The sequence below is a fragment of the Scatophagus argus genome, chromosome 14 (assembly GCF_020382885.2).
Source record: "Scatophagus argus isolate fScaArg1 chromosome 14, fScaArg1.pri, whole genome shotgun sequence".
Lineage (NCBI taxonomy): Eukaryota > Metazoa > Chordata > Actinopteri > Scatophagidae > Scatophagus > Scatophagus argus.
In genome coordinates this window covers 22,688,313-22,707,874 of record NC_058506.1, presented here as the reverse complement: position 1 = coordinate 22,707,874, position 19,562 = coordinate 22,688,313, and the positions used below count along the sequence as shown (strand labels likewise).

Below are 19,562 nucleotides of genomic sequence, written 5' to 3'. Positions count from 1 at the left end.
CTGTTACATTTCATCACTGATTATTTGAAACTTTGACAGCAAGGTTTTTGTTTCTGCTGCAGTAAAAGTGGAGGTTAAAGTCCAGTTGGGACAAAAAAAGATTTCTCATTAGTTCTTGTGTTGGACATAGAAACTACGGTGGCCCGGAGAGATCGACGCTCCTGAACTTGCAAAATCAAAGTTTGAGAACACGCACGGCGTTTAGAAGCCGTGTGGTGTTGTCATCCGAGTTAAACTTTACTGTTTGACACGGATGTCAGCACGTAAAAACACGATTTTACAACCGAGTCCACGCAAGTTCAACACCCGAGAGAAAAACTACAACCTTAGACTGAAACGACGACACTCGAGACATTCAGCAATGAACAGATTAAGTGCACAAAACTTCAGTATCAGTTAGTTCATTTTGCCTTTAATAATAAAAAGAAAACTAAAATAAAAATCTCAAAATAAAAAATACATGGCAAAACAACAGACTCTTAAATGATTGAGAATAATCATGGTCGCAATGATGATACAGTAGAAGTAATAATAATAGTCACCATAATAATAATCAGAAGCATAATAATCAGAATTCTATCTTTTCTGGCGTTCGTCCCACCAGTAGAAATCACTTCCTGTTTTACAGACATTATGGTAAGCATCGCACAGGCCGGGGTGTGGCACTTCGTCAAAATATTTTCACACTTAGCAAAAGTTACCCCACATATGCACGACAAAATAAGGACAGAATCACAGCTCGTACGATTCACAGCACTGCTCGAAAAATAAAATGAAGAAATTAAAAACATGCTTCTTCTTCTTCTTCTTCCCTTCTGGCTGACGGTCGCAGCTTCAGTGACTGAGCGGAGGAGGAAGGGAGGGAATTTTGGCAGTTTCGCAATTAAAGTAAAAAGTTTGTCGGTTTGTGTGAAACCTCGAAACTTTTCAAAAACATCGAATGATTTCAAAAAATGGCCAAGCATCAAAAAAGGTTCTTCTGCGTCTCCTGAAATGAGCAACAAAACTAACGTCTGCAGTTCTGTGGGTTTGTTTTGTCCAATGAAAGTGCTGTGCTCGTGTCGTGTAAAATGTTGATCTGTGCAGCTTTTTTTGTTTTGTTTTGTTTTTTTGAGGGGGGAAAATAAACACAAAAAGTCGTTAAGAGACGAACGTGACGACGACAAACGGACGCTGGAAAACGACTTTCAGCCATCGGTTTTGAAGAGTGAACACAGAGAAAAGATCGAGCTGAAGATAAGACCCGAGCTGCTGAAGTCCTTCACATCGTGTCTGAGTCTGAATGAGGAGAGTCAAACTTAAAAGATGGATGTCTGAGGGGGTGGAGGAGGCGGAGGAGGTTCAATGTGGAGGATCTGAAGGGACACGCTGCTGGGTTTATTACTCTTATTACTGTTTTCATGGCACTTTTTTGTCTTTAATTTGGTTATTTGTACTTTATATGTCGACCTTGAAGACTGGAAAGTCGGGGCCCACAGGGAGGAAGAACATCTGAGAGAATGAAGGTCAGATATCTGAAGTGTGTTGTGAAGAGGAAGTGACGTGTTGTAGCTCTTCACTCAGAGCCTCGTGTTTTCACGTGATGCTCTTCTGTAGTTCAGTTATAATTTTAAGAGCAAAGCCGCTAAAAGTGAGTAAAAGCAGAATTTCCCTTTAACAAGCTGATGACGACGGTTCAGATCAGGTGGACTCGAGTCACAGCTGACCGCTCTGTGATTGGTCAGATTCCGTCCAATCAGACTTTCCTGCTATGTTCAGCCTCAGGTTTAAAGCCACTAGGAGAACCCGCAGAACCCATTCGAAGCAGACGAAGGTCAAACGTCTCGAACAAGTCGAGTGGCTCGAGGTCCGACTCGGGCCTTCAGTTCCATCCGAGTCCAAAACAAGGAGTTTGCACTCCTAAACAGGTAAACTAACCAGGTGTGCTGCGAGCTTTGGCTCCTCCAATCCAATTTTATTCTAGAAAACTCGTATTTACAGACCGCAAAGTTGGGACATTTTTCTTCAACTGAACTTGAACTTTTTCATCAAAATCTTCCGACTTTGTGAATTGAAACTTTTCCCTGCAGTGACTCTAATGTTTTGTGGACAACAACAGCGACGCAGACCAACACCAGACTGTCGACCTCACTTTACCTGCACCAGCTCCTATCCTAAGGCCTATCAGCTCCGTGCACCTGCTCCCAGGTGTGGTGGTTGGATTTACGTCTTTTCATGAAATCTGATGGCAGAAAACAAAACGGTGACCGAATCCGTTTCGGGTTCTTTCACCTCAGTGAGATGGAACGAGTTTTACATCAAAGGAAACTTTGAGAGCTTAACTTATGAGACTGTGACGACATGACAAACAAAATGGACGCCTGGCTTCAGAGTGTGACGACGGTGGATGCTGGTGAAACTGTGTGTGTGTGTGTTGTGTTTCCTCCCCTTTAAGCCATGATGTACAAATTATCTACAGTATTTAGTCGAAGAAAACAGCGATCACTACTCAACACGGATCTCAATTGATCATATAAGATAAATTTTCTGTTTCAAATATATATTCTGTTCTTTCAAACAAAGATTTCAATGTAAAAGAGGACGAATGCCTCTGCTGCTGCGACTTTTTTATTTCTTTTTCAGCCTATCAATCGTTGTCTGTTAGTCACAAGCCCCGCCCACACCTGGACGTCCTGACTATGCAGAAAAAACAAACAAACAGCAGAGAATCACACGTCAACGTCTGTCCTGCAGCTGCTCAACTTTTTTTTTTCAACCTTCAGCTAAAAGTAATGACAGATGGCAGCGAAAATGGCTGAAGCAAGAGAGGAAGAACACCACTGGTGACCCTGCGAGGCCTCCATCCTAACATGCCCTCATCCATCCCCTCCACGGGGGAATGTAACGCGTGTGTGTGTGTGTGTGTTTGTGTGTGGTTTCAAAGCGAGCGTATGAAGGGGTTCGCGAGCTCCTAGCAGTCTTCGTCCTTGTCGTCCACAACACCTTTGAGCCGCAGACGGGCGAAGTCCTCAAACACAAAGTCATCGTCCTGGGAGATGCTGCTGAGAGGACGGAGAGAGACGACAGTTACAACCACAACACACACTTCCTGTTATCAAACCAAGGGGCTGACAAAGTGAGTGCTGAGTTCATTCAGAGGCTGACCTGAACACAAACACAGCGGCGTCCGCTGTTTCTCGTTAGCTTACAGCTAACATACACTAAGGTCCAAAACAAATGATCCATTTGGTCAAATTTATGTGACGAAAATTAGCTTTGTTTCCTGTGTGAACACAGCGGCAGCCTCACTTGTTAGCAAGGCAGCTTCGAGCTAGCATAGCTTCAGTAATGGGCAGGACTCCACTCCACCCGTTTGCATATTTTGGATTAGCTGGCAGTCAGACAGTCAGGTTTTATATTTTAATAGACTAAATGTCCTGTTGGACAAATGATGTCACACTAAGTGTGAACATAACATACAACATAAAAGACTTACTTTGTGTCAAATTCTATCAAATTGGTGTCAATGGGGGGGTCCATCTCTGGTACAGCTGTAACACACACACACACACACACACACACACACACGTTAGCATGGAAAACTGTTTCCATGGAAACAGCTTCTTGTCTCTAAGTGCATGATGAGGAAGAGGCGAGGATGGATGTGAAAGTGATGCGTGAGGTCACCTGACTGTGGGCGGGACACGGGCGGATCCACGGGTTTAGGATGCATTAAGATGAAGGGCAGCTCCACCGACACGTCTCTGCAAACAGCAAACAGTCATTACAACAACACTGCAGGAGGTTTCCACAGTAGCTGACAGTGACAGCAGGAAGTAGGAGGATGAAACAGGAAGCTGAGGCTGAGCTGCACCAACATGGAGAATCAGGACTGAGTTCAACTCAGCTGTTTCACAGCCTGTCAGACAAATCAGATCACATTCACCAGCAGCAGCAGACGGATGCTGCCATCAGTCTGAAGTGCTGAACAGTAGAAAGCTGGTCACCCTTTACATGCTCCCATCTGTGGCACTATTAGGAAACACTCCGTACATTTTCACTGTTACAGATGACACACATTTGTACTTGTCAATGAAGCCAGATGAAATAATTCAGCTAGCTAGTGTCATTTTGTTGTGAATTGGTGGTATATAAATAAATTGAATTGATAATCAAAACAAGACTCTTTATCCCGTTTGTGAAAAAGAGAAAAGTTTGTTCTGCTCCACTAGCTGCTACAAGCTGTCAGATGTGTCATCCGATTGGATAAATCCATGTAACTGGTTTTAAGAGGAGTCACTGTCAACTGTGAAACAGGAAGTGATGTCAGCAGAGTGTGTGTGTGTGTGTGTGTCATACCCTCCACGTGAGACCACCAGCTTGACTTTGACTCTATAGGACACCAGGATGCCCAGAACCTCCTTGTTGGTGACATCCTTCACACTGAAAGAGACAAGAGAGCGCCGTGGTTATGTGAGTGCAGTGACACACCTGTACACTATGTATGTTTGTATGTTTGTGTGTGTGTGTGTGTGTGTGTGTGTGTGTTACATGGTGGAGGAGGCCAGGTTGGTGTCTTCGTGTTTGAGTTTGCCGTCCAGAGCCAGTCCTCTCTTCTCTCTGTTCTTGTCGAGCGTCGGGGTCAGAGTGTACACCTTGCAGAAGGTAGAGCTGGACGACACCTGGTCACTAAAGAGATGACACGCTGCTGTCAGGTAAGCCCCGCCCACTCCGCACACACCAACATCATTTACCGTTCATCAGCTCTCTGCATACTGAGACGGTCGATCGTCATCGTGTTGTTGGTTAGAACCAGACGTCAACTTTATACCAAAGAGCCCAACTTGTTAGAATCAGTTAAAGTGAATTTCTGTCCTCCTAAACTGGTTTACATTAAATGAAGTCCAGTTAAAACCTGTGTTGTTGTTGTCCGGTTTGTACAGGATGATCCAACACAGGAACATGTGCAGACCGTTAACAGAAGCCGATTAACTCTTCACCTGAAGTCGATCTTTGAGTGTTTGTGGTGTCAGAACAATAAAACACGTCTGTGATCGCCTGTCAGGAAACGTTCAGGACTCTGAGGTCAAGCTTCACACTGACCGGGGTTCAGGTCTAAGGTTTTGGTTTTTGTAAGATTTGATTTTAAGCCAAATTCAGAGAGAACTTGCATTTAAACATCAATGAATTCATGAAATGAATGGTCGAAGCCTTTGACTGGGAGCTCAGGGACATGAACTGGGACTCACTCTGCCTCCAGCTGGGCCACTGGACATTTATACTGGGCAGTACTGAAGAGGCAGATGTCTGCATATTGACGCACTGCAGGGAGACAGACACAAGTTAACCGTCAGCAGAGCAAGACAAAGCAGTGAAGATCTCTCACTGAGGTCTGACCGAAAATGACTAAATTAGACCAGGAGGTACTTTCAGAATAAAAGCTAAGCAGTGACAACACACAGTAATCATATTTAGCAGCTCCGTAACGGACGGACGTACCTGAGATCTTGACTCTCTTGACGGTCTTGGTAGAGTTGTTGGTGACGTGAACGTTGACGCTGATGGGCTCTCCGTGGTAATACAGCTACTCCCAATGCATCATGGGAGAGCAGACATTTATTAGGCTCATGTGGCTGCATTAAAATGTTTGTCTGAACGATACGACATTTACTTTGTACATACTGTCCTTGTGTAAATATACTTAGTTATTTCCATACACACACATACAACGCAGCAGACAGGTGTGTGTGTGTACCTCCTTGTCCAGAGAGGCCTCCAGGTGTAGAGATCGGTCAGACATCAGGAAGCTGCGGGTCGTCTCCACCATCGGCTGAGGACCAGGCTTCTCTGGAGCATACTGGACCTTCCTGATCACCAGACGCACAGAGTTCCTGTTCACACACACACACACACACACACACTCTTGAAAACATGTCCAAGTACCACAGGTCCAAACAAACCTGAACACGACTGGCGGCAGACTGACGTCTCTGGGCAGGTACAGACCAAGTCTGCTCATCAGCGCCATCTGGTGGACAAACTGTCACTCCGATTCACATTTCTGTGCAGACTTTCCTGAAGTCATTCTAATGTCTCTAATGAGCTCCTTCACTCAGCTCCATTCGTCCACGGTCTGTTGAGGGGCTGACAGATTTTGAACCCTGGAGTCGGGCTGTTCGTGGTCACTCCTGTCGTCCCCCCAACACGTTTTCGAGCCGCTTTAAAGCTGCTTTCTGCAGGCATGAACTCACCTCTTGTGAATCTTCTCTTCTATTGACTTGGCACAGAAAGCTCTGATCTCAAAGTCAACACCACAGGCCTGCAGGGAGGAAACGAGTTCAGGACCACAATAAAGCTGCTGATGTCTGATCAGAGATCAGCACACACCGAATCGCTCAGGCTCTCTTAGAGATGTGTGTGTGTGTGCGTGTGTGTGCGTGTGCGTTACCTTCCCAGTGTCCTCTGGGCCAGGCTGTAAAGTGACTGAACACGGGAGGTTCTGAGGAATCTGAACAAGCAGAGAAAGAAAACCAACACGGTCAGCTGAATGTGAATGCGATCTATCACTTTGTCTGATGAAGTCGCAGTTCGCTCATCAGGGTGAACTCGTGTTTTCTGCCACATGCACTCGACATTCAAAAGCTTTCATCTGGTCAAACCACACAAGAAAACCACGCGGCATCTGGAACAGGAAGCTGTTTCACCTCCTTGCCATCACCAAGCCACAGCAGCACATCAGAGTGAAAACAGTCATCGTGTTACAGCAGGAGGACAGCTGAGAGAGAACCGATCGCAGTCCACCTCCCAGACATTAACCCAACTGGACTTCAGCAGAACCAAAGAGAAGGTCCTTCAGTCTGGGCTTCGTGGCCTTCTGACATTCAACAAGCTGGAAGCAGCAAACATTTGACGTTTTTTGTTTGAAAAACAATTCATCAAACATCAGAACAACTCATTTTCATTTGACTGACTAATCAATCGACTGACTGATTGCTGAAGCTAAACGAAGAGACGAAGCAGAACACGTAACCCTTCATTAAAATGCGAGCTCTGTCACAAACTGGGAGTGCTGGACGACTGAACACACTCAGGACTTTTCTGAACGCGTCTCCGGTCTCCACCGACTCCTGATGGACAAACCGACACTCGGTTTGCTAAAGTCCACCGTGCTGCGCTGCCCCGAGCACAGTGATGCAGATAAAAAACATGAAATAAAGATCTGACTCGACGACTTCTCAGCTGATGACTCCGATCATCTTTCACGTGTCCCGGACTCAGACGAGCTGCCTTCGGTTAGTTCAGACTGCACCGAGGGACTGAAAGCCTGAGGTCCAGTCAGACGGACGATCACGACTGATGACATCAAATATGACCCTGCATGAGGAGAACCGGTTTCAGAGGAGGCTTCACATGTTCCCTTCCTCCTGCTCCTCCTCCTCACTCGGAGCGCACGTCTGCAGGGTTACGCTGCTCTCTGACCAGCTTCTGGGGACCGAATCTGATTCGAATGGAGGATCAAACAGTTCCAGGATGTGAACTAAACGTAAATTCATTTTGTCTGCATTTCTCCGATTTCACCACTCAGGAGGAAACGTGTGCTCATTTGTTTGAACAGATGCAAAGAGACAAACTGCTGGCTGTTTATTCACTAACCAAAAAGTTCCAGGAACTGCAGAACAAAGCAAATCCCCGAGGAGCAACACACAATCATCACGTTGTTGTTTGCTCTTCAGAAACTAACAACCCAACTCTCACACACAAATTTCATCATCAGCTGTGTGGAGGTTAGAGGATGAGGACGTCCAGAGAGACACGTCCCTGTGGACGATGATATCACTGTGGAGGTAGGAGGATTTCTAAATTACTTTTCAATTTGAAGGTGTAAAGACAGAAGCTCCTCATAGTGACCATGAGCCTGACCGCTTATTTTCTGCTTTACAACAAAACGAGCAGACTCTCAGAAGATAAACGGTAGTTAAATTTGCTCCCACTTCCTCCAATCAAAACAGGAGGAAGAAAAACACCCTCCATTTCTGCTTCAGTATGTGACCTCATCCAATCAAGTCCACCCTCTTTTTGTCTTGCTTACACTCTTTAATCTGCTTCCTATCAGCTGATGTCCTCATCGAGAGCTGAAGCTCCACCCCCTCTCTGGAATACACGGTACAGTTCGAACAGGGTGAAAAATTATTTGTCTTAATATGGTCCCACGGCAGTCCACAGAAAGGGGCGGAGCTTCGGCTCTAGGTGCCGGGCAGCCATGTTGGAAATCAGCAGGGACTCACAGTGAAGTAGAAAGGATGTGCATGCTGGCCGAGCTTCTTCAGCAGCCTCTCCTGCAGCCGACTGTTGGGCTTCCTCTCCTCCGGCACCGGGGGGAAGGCCTGAGAGACAGACAGGCAGGCAGAGAGGGAGACAGGTGTATAACCAGCAAAATGTACTTCGGATTTTAGAAACCGTGTGTGTTTTGTGTTAAATCTTCCCGTGTGAAGTAGCTGAAGCCGTCAGGTGAGCCTAGTGGAGTACGAGTAGAAAAGACTCACCTGGAAGGTGGAGATGTAGAGATCCTTCCTGAAAGACAGACCGAGCACGTCGAGGTCCTCGCGGCCGTATCGAAACGCACAGGTCAGCGTGACGAAGACTGCAGAGACGAGGAGGAGGACGACGAAGGTTCAGGCAAAGAGAAAAACTCAACCTACTGCACATTCTTCTATCTTTCTGATTTTTAGTTTTGGTGCATTTGTACTTTGTCATCTTTCCTCTCTTCATTTGAACAGACTGATGGGATTTGATTTTTCTGTTTGTCTCTGAACTTAAGGACTGAAGTCCACTTTGTCTCATGTAGCTGGACTGAATCAGAACAGATAAGCGTGTCGTACTGTGCAGACGTGCCAGCACTTAAAGACCAGAGCGGAAGACTGAAAGGATTTGACTCATGAGTGAAGTCGTTCCTGTCTGGGCTGCTGGTCTGACGTGTTGAAAGCACAAGCCTCTGCGTCCAACCTGAAGCACACAGGACGTCCTGTGTTCACTGTGTCACAACAGAAAAAGGGACTGAACGTGATCTGAGCTGGACTCAAGTGTAGCCCAGAGGGACAACCCGGAGCCAGCTGTGGGACGTCCCACTGACCTCCCTCCTTTCTGAACACATTCTGATGTTGAGTGCTGAGGAGGAAGCGGTCCTACCTTTCCTGTCCTTCAGATACTCGGGGTCGACGAGGATCACGCCATCTGTCAGCAGGAAGGAAGACAAACCGCTGTGTCATCACATAGTTGGATGCTTTCTGCTCGTCCAATCAGAAATTATTTTCCGTTTAAACTAAAACTAAAAGTTACTGCCTGCTGCAAAAGGCTACCGCGCCTGTGAGATACTTCCTGTAAAATAAGCTACTAAAGATTCACGTTTCTGTGAGTGATCTCTGAGTCCTGGAAAGCAAACACTGAACTGAGTTAACGTCAATGTGGAGATGACTCACCCACTGGGTCCACGTGGTCCAGGTGATCCACAAAGTCTCTCTTTCCCAGGTAAACGGTCACCTGCAGAGACCAATCACAGCATCAGTTTGTGTTTTTCTGTGGAACGACCGACAGCCTAGACGTGACCAATCAGACGAGAGGAGGATTCGAGCCGGCTGATCTACGGCTTTGGGATGAGCTGGCGTTAAATTATCGTCGTCATGCGGAGCTCCGCAGCACCGACGACCTGCATGGAGCCATCTGAAGTCTGCAGCAGAAAGCTGCGCTGCTGTTTTACTGTGGAGCTCCACAAAAGGCAGCCGTGGCCCAGAGGTTTGAGAAGCAGCTTGTGACCGCAGAGTCGCTGGTTCGATTCCCCCCACCCAGACTGGCAGGAAAAATTTGGGCGTGGTGGAGTGATTGATCAATGCTCCCCTCTTTATTAGTCGGCTGATGTGCCCTTGAGCAAGGTACTTAACCCCACCCAATTGCTCCCCGGTCACGTGACATGGCAGCCCAGTGTGTGTGTGTGTGTGTGTGTGTGTGTGTGTGTGTGTGTGTGTGTGTGTGTGTGTGTGTTCAATCAGTGAGGGGTTAAATGCAGAGGAACAATTAATTTGCATGTTCTTTGCATGTGACTTTCCACCAGCCTTGGGTGAGGAGATAATGACTGAATTTTCATTTTTGAGTGAACTATACCTTTAAGTATTCAACACACAACTTAAAAAACTACTACTTTTATCTCAGCATCAGGAGTACTTTTACCTTTGGCATCTTAAATACATTTTTCTGATAATTCTTCTGTACTCAGAAGTCGTTTCTCGTTGTGGTATCTGACAAGTGCTCTTTAAACTTCTGATCTGGGCTTCAGCATCGCTTCTGCGGCGACTCACCTTACAGTTGGGGCTCGACTTCTTGAAAACTCTGAGAAGTATAAAAAGAGGAAGAAGAGGAGGGGAGGACAGAACACAGAGGAAGAAAAGAAAAACAGCCTCATGTTAGTCACGTATTACTGTGGTTCAGTCTGTGCGAGTGAACGCGCCATCGCGAGGGAAACGCGGTGAGGACGCCTCAAAGCGACAAACGATCACCAAGACTTTGTCAAAATAAGTGGAGGAAACAGTTTAACAAGAGGCTGCTGTTTATTTCAACACAGCAGGAAACGGGGGGGGGGGGGGGGGTAGTATGGGATGTTAAAGCAGAGCTTTAATGGTTGCAGGTGGAGAGTTAAAAATAACACCCACTGACTCAACCACTCAGAACATTTGACTTTTGTTATATTTTCCTGCGTGACATTGAATCATGTGAAGTAACGACACAGATTGAGACATTTTCTAAACTCAGAGACAAATCTGAGGTGACGCCGTCTCCTCTTTTGTCCTCTTCTACTCAGTTAAGACTGAGGTCAGCGGAGGACTATTAATGTCAACATGAGTGGTGCTGGCGAGCCTTTACAAACAGCACAGAGCGTGTGGGATGTGTGCAGGAACAACAGACCGATGATGAATTAATGTTCCACTCGGAGTAAAACTGTCTGCTGCCGCCACAAACGACCTTTAAGTTCTTTTACATTCTCCAGTCGGTGCCATTAAAGCACCACAAGAGAGGAGGATGCTGTGATGAGACGACTTTGTCATTAAGAGTTGCAGTCAAAGGTCAAACAATGGAAAACACGCTGAAAAACAGACATTTGTGTTAGTTTCGTGTATTAACGTGGGGAAGGTCTCAGCCTCCTCATCGCTGCACACAAAGCTGACGTTCTCGGCTCTTCACTGGATGCGATGATTAAAGCCCAAAGCCATCAAACCGACACCGGACAAGCAGCAGCGATCAACGACGACCCGCCGTTGGCCTGGTGCGTCACAGCTGCCTCCAGTCACATGTTTCATGGACGTCGAGTCAGACGAGTCACTTGCTTTTATATTTTCCTCGTGTGCAGTAAAAACTCCGAAGTCGGATTCAGGTTTCAGGAGTGACAACCTCTGCCCCTAAATGAACACCGTGCGTCCCGCTTTCTGTGTTAACGGATCCCAACACCGATGAAAACGTTCAGGATTTTCACTTCAGTCTGCTCGGCTTCATCAGAGACGAGCGCCAACAGGCCCAACAAGAGACTTCAAACAGCCTTTGTGTGAAAAGGTCACTTCCACCAACAACCACAACATATAAACAGGAAGTAACAAATGTAGCAGCGCCTCTGCCTCACATCCTGCATTTGAAGCAGTTAAAAATGAAGAGAGATGCTGGAATGAAGCAACACTGATGAACCACAGCTGAAAACATCTGAAGTGTTTACAGCGAGGAGCTGTAAACAGCTGATCCTCCCCACACCACTTCACAGCACCCGTCCAGACTTATCGCTGTGGGTTGTTCCCACAAAACACAGAAACAGAGAAACTACGTCCACCCCGCACACACAGAACTGCCTTAAAGTCCTGTCAAACGTTCATCTGAAAAGCGCCCTGAGCTGAGACCGAGCTGAAATGAGACGCTCTGTTTTCAGTCTCTAACAGCCGGCGTGAGCGTCAGATGTTTATCTCTGCAGACAAACTGCTGTTAGATCCACTTTCCCTCCGTGAGTGCGATGTGAGGTCGCAGAGCCGCTGTGGGAATAAACTGTGGAAGAAAACAGCAGGCTGCTCATAAACACGCTTTAATGCTCGCCTGGATGCTTCAAAAACTTTCCAGGCGGACGGACGTGTGGCGGCGGCAGATACACCTGGAGCAGGACCGTTTGCAGGGACGGCAGCTCAGGTAAACAGACCGAGGACGCACATGTCCCCTGAGAAGACAGACTGCATCACCTGAACGTGCAGCGAGGCTTCATGCCTGGACAAGAACGGAGTGTTCTGCTCCTGATCGTTTCACCTGCTCGTATCCTGCTGTGTGCTGCTGAGTTGTTTTCCTGAACTCATTCAAGCTTTGATTCAGTAGTTTGGGTTTTTGAGCAGAGATGTCCCATCATGTCATAAAAAATATTCAGACGAAACAAATACTTAACTACAGCCTTTAAAACGGTGGTGCCCAATAAGTCTCGATTGCATAGGTAGTATGGGTAGATCACATGGCATTAAAAAAAAAAAAAAAAAAAAAAAACAGCTGATAGCCTCTCATCCATCCTCACTAAGGCGTTTGCCATTTGACTGACATACAGTGCAGCGAGTCTCAGATCTCATCTTAACACACGGGGTCACCATGCATGCACGGCTAAAACGTGCAAGCGACTATTCCGGCGAACTAATTACCGAGTTAGCGACTTCCAATTTATTTCTGCTAAAGAAAGGGTCTCGAAATGAGTGGCTCAGCTTATTTATGCGAGTCAGCCTTTTCCCACATGAAGGTTCTTAAGTCCAGGCGCCGTTCCACCATGACTGATGATCATGTGGAAGGTATACTCAGCCTGCACCCCTGCTTTAAAGGAATAATGCATAGCATTCTGCATTAAAATGTCAGAGAACAGCCAGCCTTTGGTTTGTATTTGAATTGTGTGCTCCCAAAATGCATGATTCAGAAGGCACCTCAGCAGCTAAAACTAATAAATGTACAAAATAATGTTTTTGTCATTCATTGTGCAAAATGTAAAAATCAAACAGTCCCATGTGCCTCAGCAATGAATCTGACTGGAAATCAGCCTCACCAAGTGTTAAACTAACCGGTTAGCCCAGCTAGCTCACCTGAAGTCACTCGAGTGGCGACTGCTCCTTATGTTGCTCTAAGTGCAGTAAAAGCTTCATCTCAGACCAACAGTGGAAAGACGCTGACGTCAAACCAGAGGCCACCTGCAGCTTTTAGCCCCTTAAAATGAAGTACACGTTAATGTTTGCAGTGGACGTGCGTGGCACAAAGAGTTTTTTGATGCTACACTAGACTGATGTCTGGTTGTTGTGTTGATGGTTACGTGGAGATGGAGGGCCAACGGTTATCACACTTGAAGAACATTAATGGTGAGGACCATTCCATCAAAGACAGGAAGCAGAAGTCATTCCTGTTCCGGTTAAATATCGGGGAAATTAGTAGCAGGAACATCATTACTAAAGCCTACAGGATCCGGTATGATATGTAAATGTCCTCTGAACACTGAGTCTTTCCTCTGGGTCCACTGAGTTGCTCAGAGGACACTTGAGCAGGACAGTTTTCATGCTGACTCAACACCAAACCAACCTAAAACACAGCTATTCATTAGCCAGACAACATCCTGAGCGAACTTCACACCCTGAACACTGACTCACGAGCACACACATTGTTTCATCAGTCCGAATTAGAGCTGACAACACTTCCTCATGTGCATCAAACTGCTTCCTCACTACACTTCCTGTGCACAAACACACTGTGGCGAGTTTGTCGCTCATCATTCCGCCTTTGAGTGGCATCAGTTCAAACATGGCGTCAGTGAACACATCCGAGTTGTCGTCTTCCAAATTTAAACGCAACTGGCGTACACGCAGCAACAAGGGCAAATCACAGCTCCTGACTCATCACCTGACTCTTGTTTCAGTACATGTGCTCTTCCTTCCTGTCCCTCCATGCAGACATGATGAAGTTAAGCGCTGCAGCAGAAGCCATCAGGCTGGTTTCAAGTTCAACAGCAGTCAGTTAGCTGCTGATGTGGACAAGCAAACAGAACGTATCCGTTATTCAGAACAATCACGTGCTCCGTCACGGAAACACTGCAGATCAGTGAGTCCCTCTGCATGTGAGTCAGGTGCTTCACCTGCATGGAGATCTGATGAGCTGCAGCTGCAGCCCGACTGGATTTTTGCAAGCAGGGAGTGAAAATATTCCAACAACGATTTATCAACCCATTAATAATTAACAAAATGAATATGCACAAAGAGAACACATGTTTATATGTATGACGCATTTCCTTTTGTTCTGCATTACAATCTAGTAAACTACAAAGTTTTTGTATCAGCGATATAAACGGGTACGTCTGTGACACGTCAGTAAAAGTCAGCTCGAGCTGCAGTTGCAGTTTGTAACGAGTTAATCACAAATGCTGTCTTAGTTCAGCGTGAACACAATGAAGCTGCTTGCTGAGTGGTGCTGCTCACATTGAGGAGGGTTCAGATGTAACAGTGTCAGCCACACGTGCTGTGACACTGAGATGTTGGTCACCATGTGGTTACCGCTGCAGCGCTTTGGTAGCTGCTTCAGTCCCACACACACCAAACCAGCATCACAAAACCAGGGACGGTGAAGGCTCAAGTAGCATCTGAACGCACCGCAGATGCCAGCCAACTAGCCCATACTGTACGGTGTGTACCTGCATGAGAGGAAACACCTCTTACATACCAGCAGGTGGCAGCACTGTGGATGTACCAACTGTTACGCCTTTCACTCAACTCTCGCTCACCGCTCAGACACTTTCAGCCATTTCATTCCAAATGAAGTTTGCGTGTTGAACTGATGGATGAAAAATGAGAAGAGCCATCTCTGCGTGTCCTCTTGGTTTTAGTTGCTTGCTTGTTTTCCAAACTTCCTTTTCTCTTTCGGTAAGCAGACTCACTTAGCCGAACAGCCAATCAGAGTGAGTTCTCCCACTTATGGGCTCCGCTGCTGATTCAACACACTCAGTCAGCTGAAAATCCACCAACAAGGGCAACTGGTGCCGAAAACCAGAGCCCCACAGCCGCCAGTGGCCCAATACTGTCAGTCAGGTCCCTAAAGCTCCAGCTTGGTGTTTTTAAATCACCACTGGACTGATTATTTCAACACAGTGAGGGCCTGGTTGTGTAGCTGCTCTATAACAAACAGCTCAGTTGTGTTAGAGCGCTGACACAATGTGGTTTTGACTGACCATAGTGACCTGTCATCTGAAGTCCTTCAGTCACATGTCACACATGCTTTTAAAACAACATCCTGCCTGCAGCGTGAAGAAAACACAGATTACATCGGTCCAGCCGAGGCTTCCTGTCACTGGTTAATTCAGATTCCACTGGTCCAAGGCAGGATGCTCGTTATGTTGCCGCTGGCTGCTCACAGATCAGACTGTGAGAGCTGAGAAAAGCTCTTCTTTACCAAAAGTCCTGCTGATCGAGTTCCACTGTTGTACGAACAGTTTCGCCATTTGGTGCTTAGGAAACAAAGCAAGCAACAGGAAATGAACTACTTCCTCATGCGTAATGTGGTGACTATGCGTGTCCAGTCGGAGCAGAGGGTGTGAATTATGAGCTCAGAGCAGCACAAACAACGAGCTACAACTTCACGAGAGATCACAGACTGAACGCGGCCAGAAGTCCAGAATCCGGGCTCCAGCTTTGGCTAAATCTGAAGTCACCAAATTCATATAACGTCACAAACAAACAAAAAAGCCGACTGAGGTAAAACGACTGTTTCTGACAAAGCAGTCTGGTGGCGTTGGAGAGTGTGATACAACAGGCTCATATTCAAAACACAGCCAGCATTTAAAGTGATGAGGTTGTTTTTGGCTCTTTTGCTTCCCACACCAGCACTCCTGATGCTTCTCCAATCAGGCCCCCGTGCCGACCGCCATCGACGGCACGTAACACACTGACTGTGGATAAGAACCTCACACAACCTCACTGCAAAAACCCTGAACTGTCTCTTTAAGCTGCTGCAGTGGAAAAACTAACAGCGGACTGATAAGAGTCCTTCAACCAGATGACATAAAACCGATAAAGTTTCTTTCTCTTTTTTCCATCTGATAAAAAAATGTAATAATAATGAAGAAGAAGAAGAAAATGCTTTACTTAAATGAACATTTAACACTGATGTTACTGTCTGCAGGGTACTTATTTTAAATTAAAAACGATCAACTAAACACCCACAAGTAATCAGAAATCAAACTCTAAAGGGAAGGAAGTTTCAGCCTTCATCAGCAGACAGAACTGATGTGTGACAACTTAGATAAATAAATAAAAATAAACAAACAATGTTTGTGCACAAAGCAGCATGCTTGTTTTTGCTCCCACTGAACATGAACTGGTATTACCACATTTATTCACTTGAACTTAGCAGACATTTTTGTTTATTGGCTTCGAAACGCCAGATGCTGGCCCAAAGAATTGACCTATCACGGGGCTGCATCGTGGTCACATGAACAACTGTGTAATATTTCCCTCAGTGATTTGGTAGAGTTACGTGTGAAAACCTGCTTAACTCGACGGAGTAGAACTTTCCACTGTGTGTTGTTGACACTCAAACAGCGAGACGTGTTGGCTTGCGAGGAAATAATCACCTAAGTGGAGCCTGACAGCAGCAGATCAATACGCTGCTGATGTCAAACATGTTATCCACAGTTCATCTGTCAATGCCTCCTGAACTCACTTCCTGTATGATAATGTGTATGTGCCAAGGGGGGCATATTTATTGGCCACTGCTTGTAGAATGTTTGTCTTTCCTCCTGCTCGTTTCCACTCCTTCCTGTTTCCTAACAGGAAGTGGCTGGGAGTTCAGTGTGGAGAGAGAAAGTTAACACAAAAGTGGGCAGAGCAGGGGGTAAATGTCAGGGTTTGCCGTACGCCTAAATAAAAAAAACATTAAGCAGGAAAGAGTTTTAAAGAAAGACAGAAAGACGACATGTGCCATAAAACGACCAAACTTTTGTCTGTACAACAAACACCCTCTGATTACAGCTGAGAGTCAGCATTTAAAGCTCACAGTCATCATTTCATTAAAAGCAGCTTCTCAGCTGCAGTAAACATTAAAAACATTAAAACAAGAGCAGGATATTGAGCCTCCCAGAAAATAAAGACAGATTTAAAGACCTCGACTTGTCTGTTTTTCGGTCTTGCAGATTAATTTGAAGTCAGAGGTGTGAAAACAGGATCTCTAATCCTGATCAGGCCCTGCAGATTAAAGGCAAAAACACAGTGAGGACGGCTGACACAATTAACACGGAGCACACAGAAAATAAGAAGTAGCATCTAGAGGTTTAAAGGCAGCTGAAAATCACCTGCCGGGATGTCATGTATTTCATCAAGTATGTCAACAGAACATCATCTGTCAAAAACCAAAACCGAGCGAGAGGCCACAGTTTATCTGCTCACATCACACAGCACCTAAAACAAACGGCGGTCATCAACAGCAGCGACATGGCGAGGAGAAGCCTCCACACTCGGCAAAACGCGTTTACAGCTAATTAGCATAAGCCTGCGGTACCCTCAGACCCGAAATTAGCCATTAGCCTCCATGCTAACCCACATAGCCCCTCAGTATTCGCGGTCACACCAAACTACATTCGAAAATATTTTAGTTTTACACATTTCTTGGCTCGCCAACGAGATAAAACACAACTCTACGTGTATTTTGACTCATTAAAGTCCTTCATTAAAATCGGCATTAACTCCATCCACCAAGCGGCACTTCAATTCAATAAACTCTCGCATTTAACTACAGATTTTAGGGGTCGATACCGCCCACTACGGCCGTATTTTGAGAGAGATGTACCGTGGGAATTCCTATCTATAACACTAAAATTTGTTTTATACTGAAACCAGTGCAAATGCCTGTATTGCATATGAACTGGATTAAACAGTCAATGTTAGCGATTTGTCAGTTATTTATATTTGTATTAGTTGGATGGGTACATGAGCCAGATATCAAGACTTGACAGATTTCTGATCGGAGGCTGGCACACCATCCTATCCACTGGAAACGAATCGCCGTTAGCTAACCCCACCCTGCTGTGCTAACTTTGCCTCCCACGAACGAGGTCAGCGTATTAGAGGTTCAAACGTGAACCAAAGGACTGCTCGGTGGTCTATGTGTCGGCTTTTTCTTATGAAGCTGCCAAATCCCTGCAGCCCAGGCTAAGAAAAAACTCCCCCGCCCGGGCCAGCAGCAGCTCGGCTAACGTTAGCAAAGTGCGTGAGAACGGTTGCTAACTAGCTGTTAGCCTAACGTTAGTTGTCCTACCTGGTGCCCGCCTTGTCCCCCATCTCCTCGGCAGGCGGACGGCAGCAAGATCCCAACAAAATGAGACCTCAATCGGTGGTGTCTTGGCTTTAGAAGGTGCGTGTCTCTTCAGGAAGCTCCGTTCAGCCGTCCATCCACATCGGCGCACAGCTAACTAGTTAGTATGCTAATTTAATTTAGCGCCGCCTCGGCTCTTCTGGCTTCCGCAAAGACGGGATTGCGCGCGCGCGCGTGTGTGTGCGCGCGCGTGCAGCGTCTGCGGAGAACGTTGCGCAACGCAGAAACATGACAGCGAGAAGCGCTTTATGTTATGGACAAAAGATGATTCAGTGTTGAGGAAAAGTGACTCACTCGATGCGACATGTTGATGGTTCATTACGACCAAATATCACGTTTACCAGCAGCGGACGACCTGCAGACACACTTGGTTTCTTGCATTCGTCTTCTAAAACATGAAAACAGGTTCTTTTAACTTTGGAAAAATGCGCAGAACTCCAGTTTTTGTAAAAGCTGGAGTCAGGGCATCCTCTGTGTTTTTTATTCTCTTCTGGTTCTGCTTTGGTCTCCACGTTCTCATTTCCTCCACACATACAATAATCCACACCAACACGTCGTGTTTCTGATGCGTTGACTGCATCATGCGCCCTGAGCTTGGATACAACTACAGATTTCTCTGAGTCTGAGCTTTGTTGGAAACATCTGGGTTGATGCAAGAACACAACTTGATTAAGTGTTTAACAAATGCTACACGTATCTCTAAATGGGCCATTCTGCAAAACAAGTACTTCTACTTTTGGTACTTGAAGTATATTTTTTAATACTTTTATGCGATTAAGGTTTTGAATGCAGGACTGGTAAAAGAGTACTTCTACACTGTGGTGTTATTACTTTCACTGAAAGATGGCACCTCTGATACTCAGATCCTTCACTACTAAAAGCATACTCAAGTAGAAAAACTTAAGTATTAACACTGATGTTTACTGAAAGCACCAAAAGTTCTCATTATGCAGAACAGTCCATTAGTATTTGTTACTGTATTGTGATCACTGATGTATTCATATGTTCATCACTTTAATGTTGCAGCTCATTTTAATTACTTCAGATGGCTTGTGAATCCCCCTCATCTCTTAATCCACTGCACTGCATCATAACAAACCATCTCGCGCCGTGTGGGAGCCCATCGGCCAGAAGACCACTCAGAGTGATTCGGCTTGAAGTGGAAATAGTGTGAGTGAGGTGTGAACAGTGTG

The 19,562-nt window shown here is 45.9% G+C and overlaps 1 protein-coding gene across 2 annotated transcripts; it reads right to left on the bottom strand.

The window, feature by feature from the left end:
• Positions 1-392: 392 nt before the first annotated feature.
• Positions 393-18,541, bottom strand: arrb2a (arrestin, beta 2a). 2 transcript variants are annotated; one of them, XM_046410552.1, is made up of 16 exons: positions 18,313-18,541; positions 10,329-10,359; positions 9,456-9,516; positions 9,166-9,210; positions 8,523-8,620; positions 8,265-8,363; positions 6,428-6,487; positions 6,231-6,298; positions 5,735-5,870; positions 5,479-5,563; positions 5,229-5,301; positions 4,531-4,668; positions 4,339-4,422; positions 3,667-3,743; positions 3,476-3,530; positions 393-3,038 (listed from the first exon to the last, which is right to left on the bottom strand). In XM_046410552.1, the coding sequence occupies exons 1-16, from the start codon at positions 18,333-18,335 to the stop codon at positions 2,951-2,953; spliced, it is 1,221 nt and encodes a 406-aa protein (XP_046266508.1). In that variant the 5' UTR covers positions 18,336-18,541; the 3' UTR covers positions 393-2,950. The 2 variants fall into 2 exon arrangements, with proteins under 2 accessions (XP_046266508.1, XP_046266507.1); XM_046410551.1 differs by having other exon boundaries at positions 393-3,041; positions 18,313-18,540.
• Positions 18,542-19,562: the final 1,021 nt, after the last annotated feature.

Coding starts and splice junctions, on each gene's coding strand:
- arrb2a (XM_046410551.1), bottom strand. CDS start 18,335: ATGGGGGACAAGGCGGGCACCAG. Junction 10,360..18,312: donor GGGGACAAGGCGGGCACCAG/GTAGGACAACTA, acceptor TATACTTCTCAG/AGTTTTCAAGAAGTCGAGCC. Junction 9,517..10,328: donor AGTCGAGCCCCAACTGTAAG/GTGAGTCGCCGC, acceptor TGGTCTCTGCAG/GTGACCGTTTACCTGGGAAA.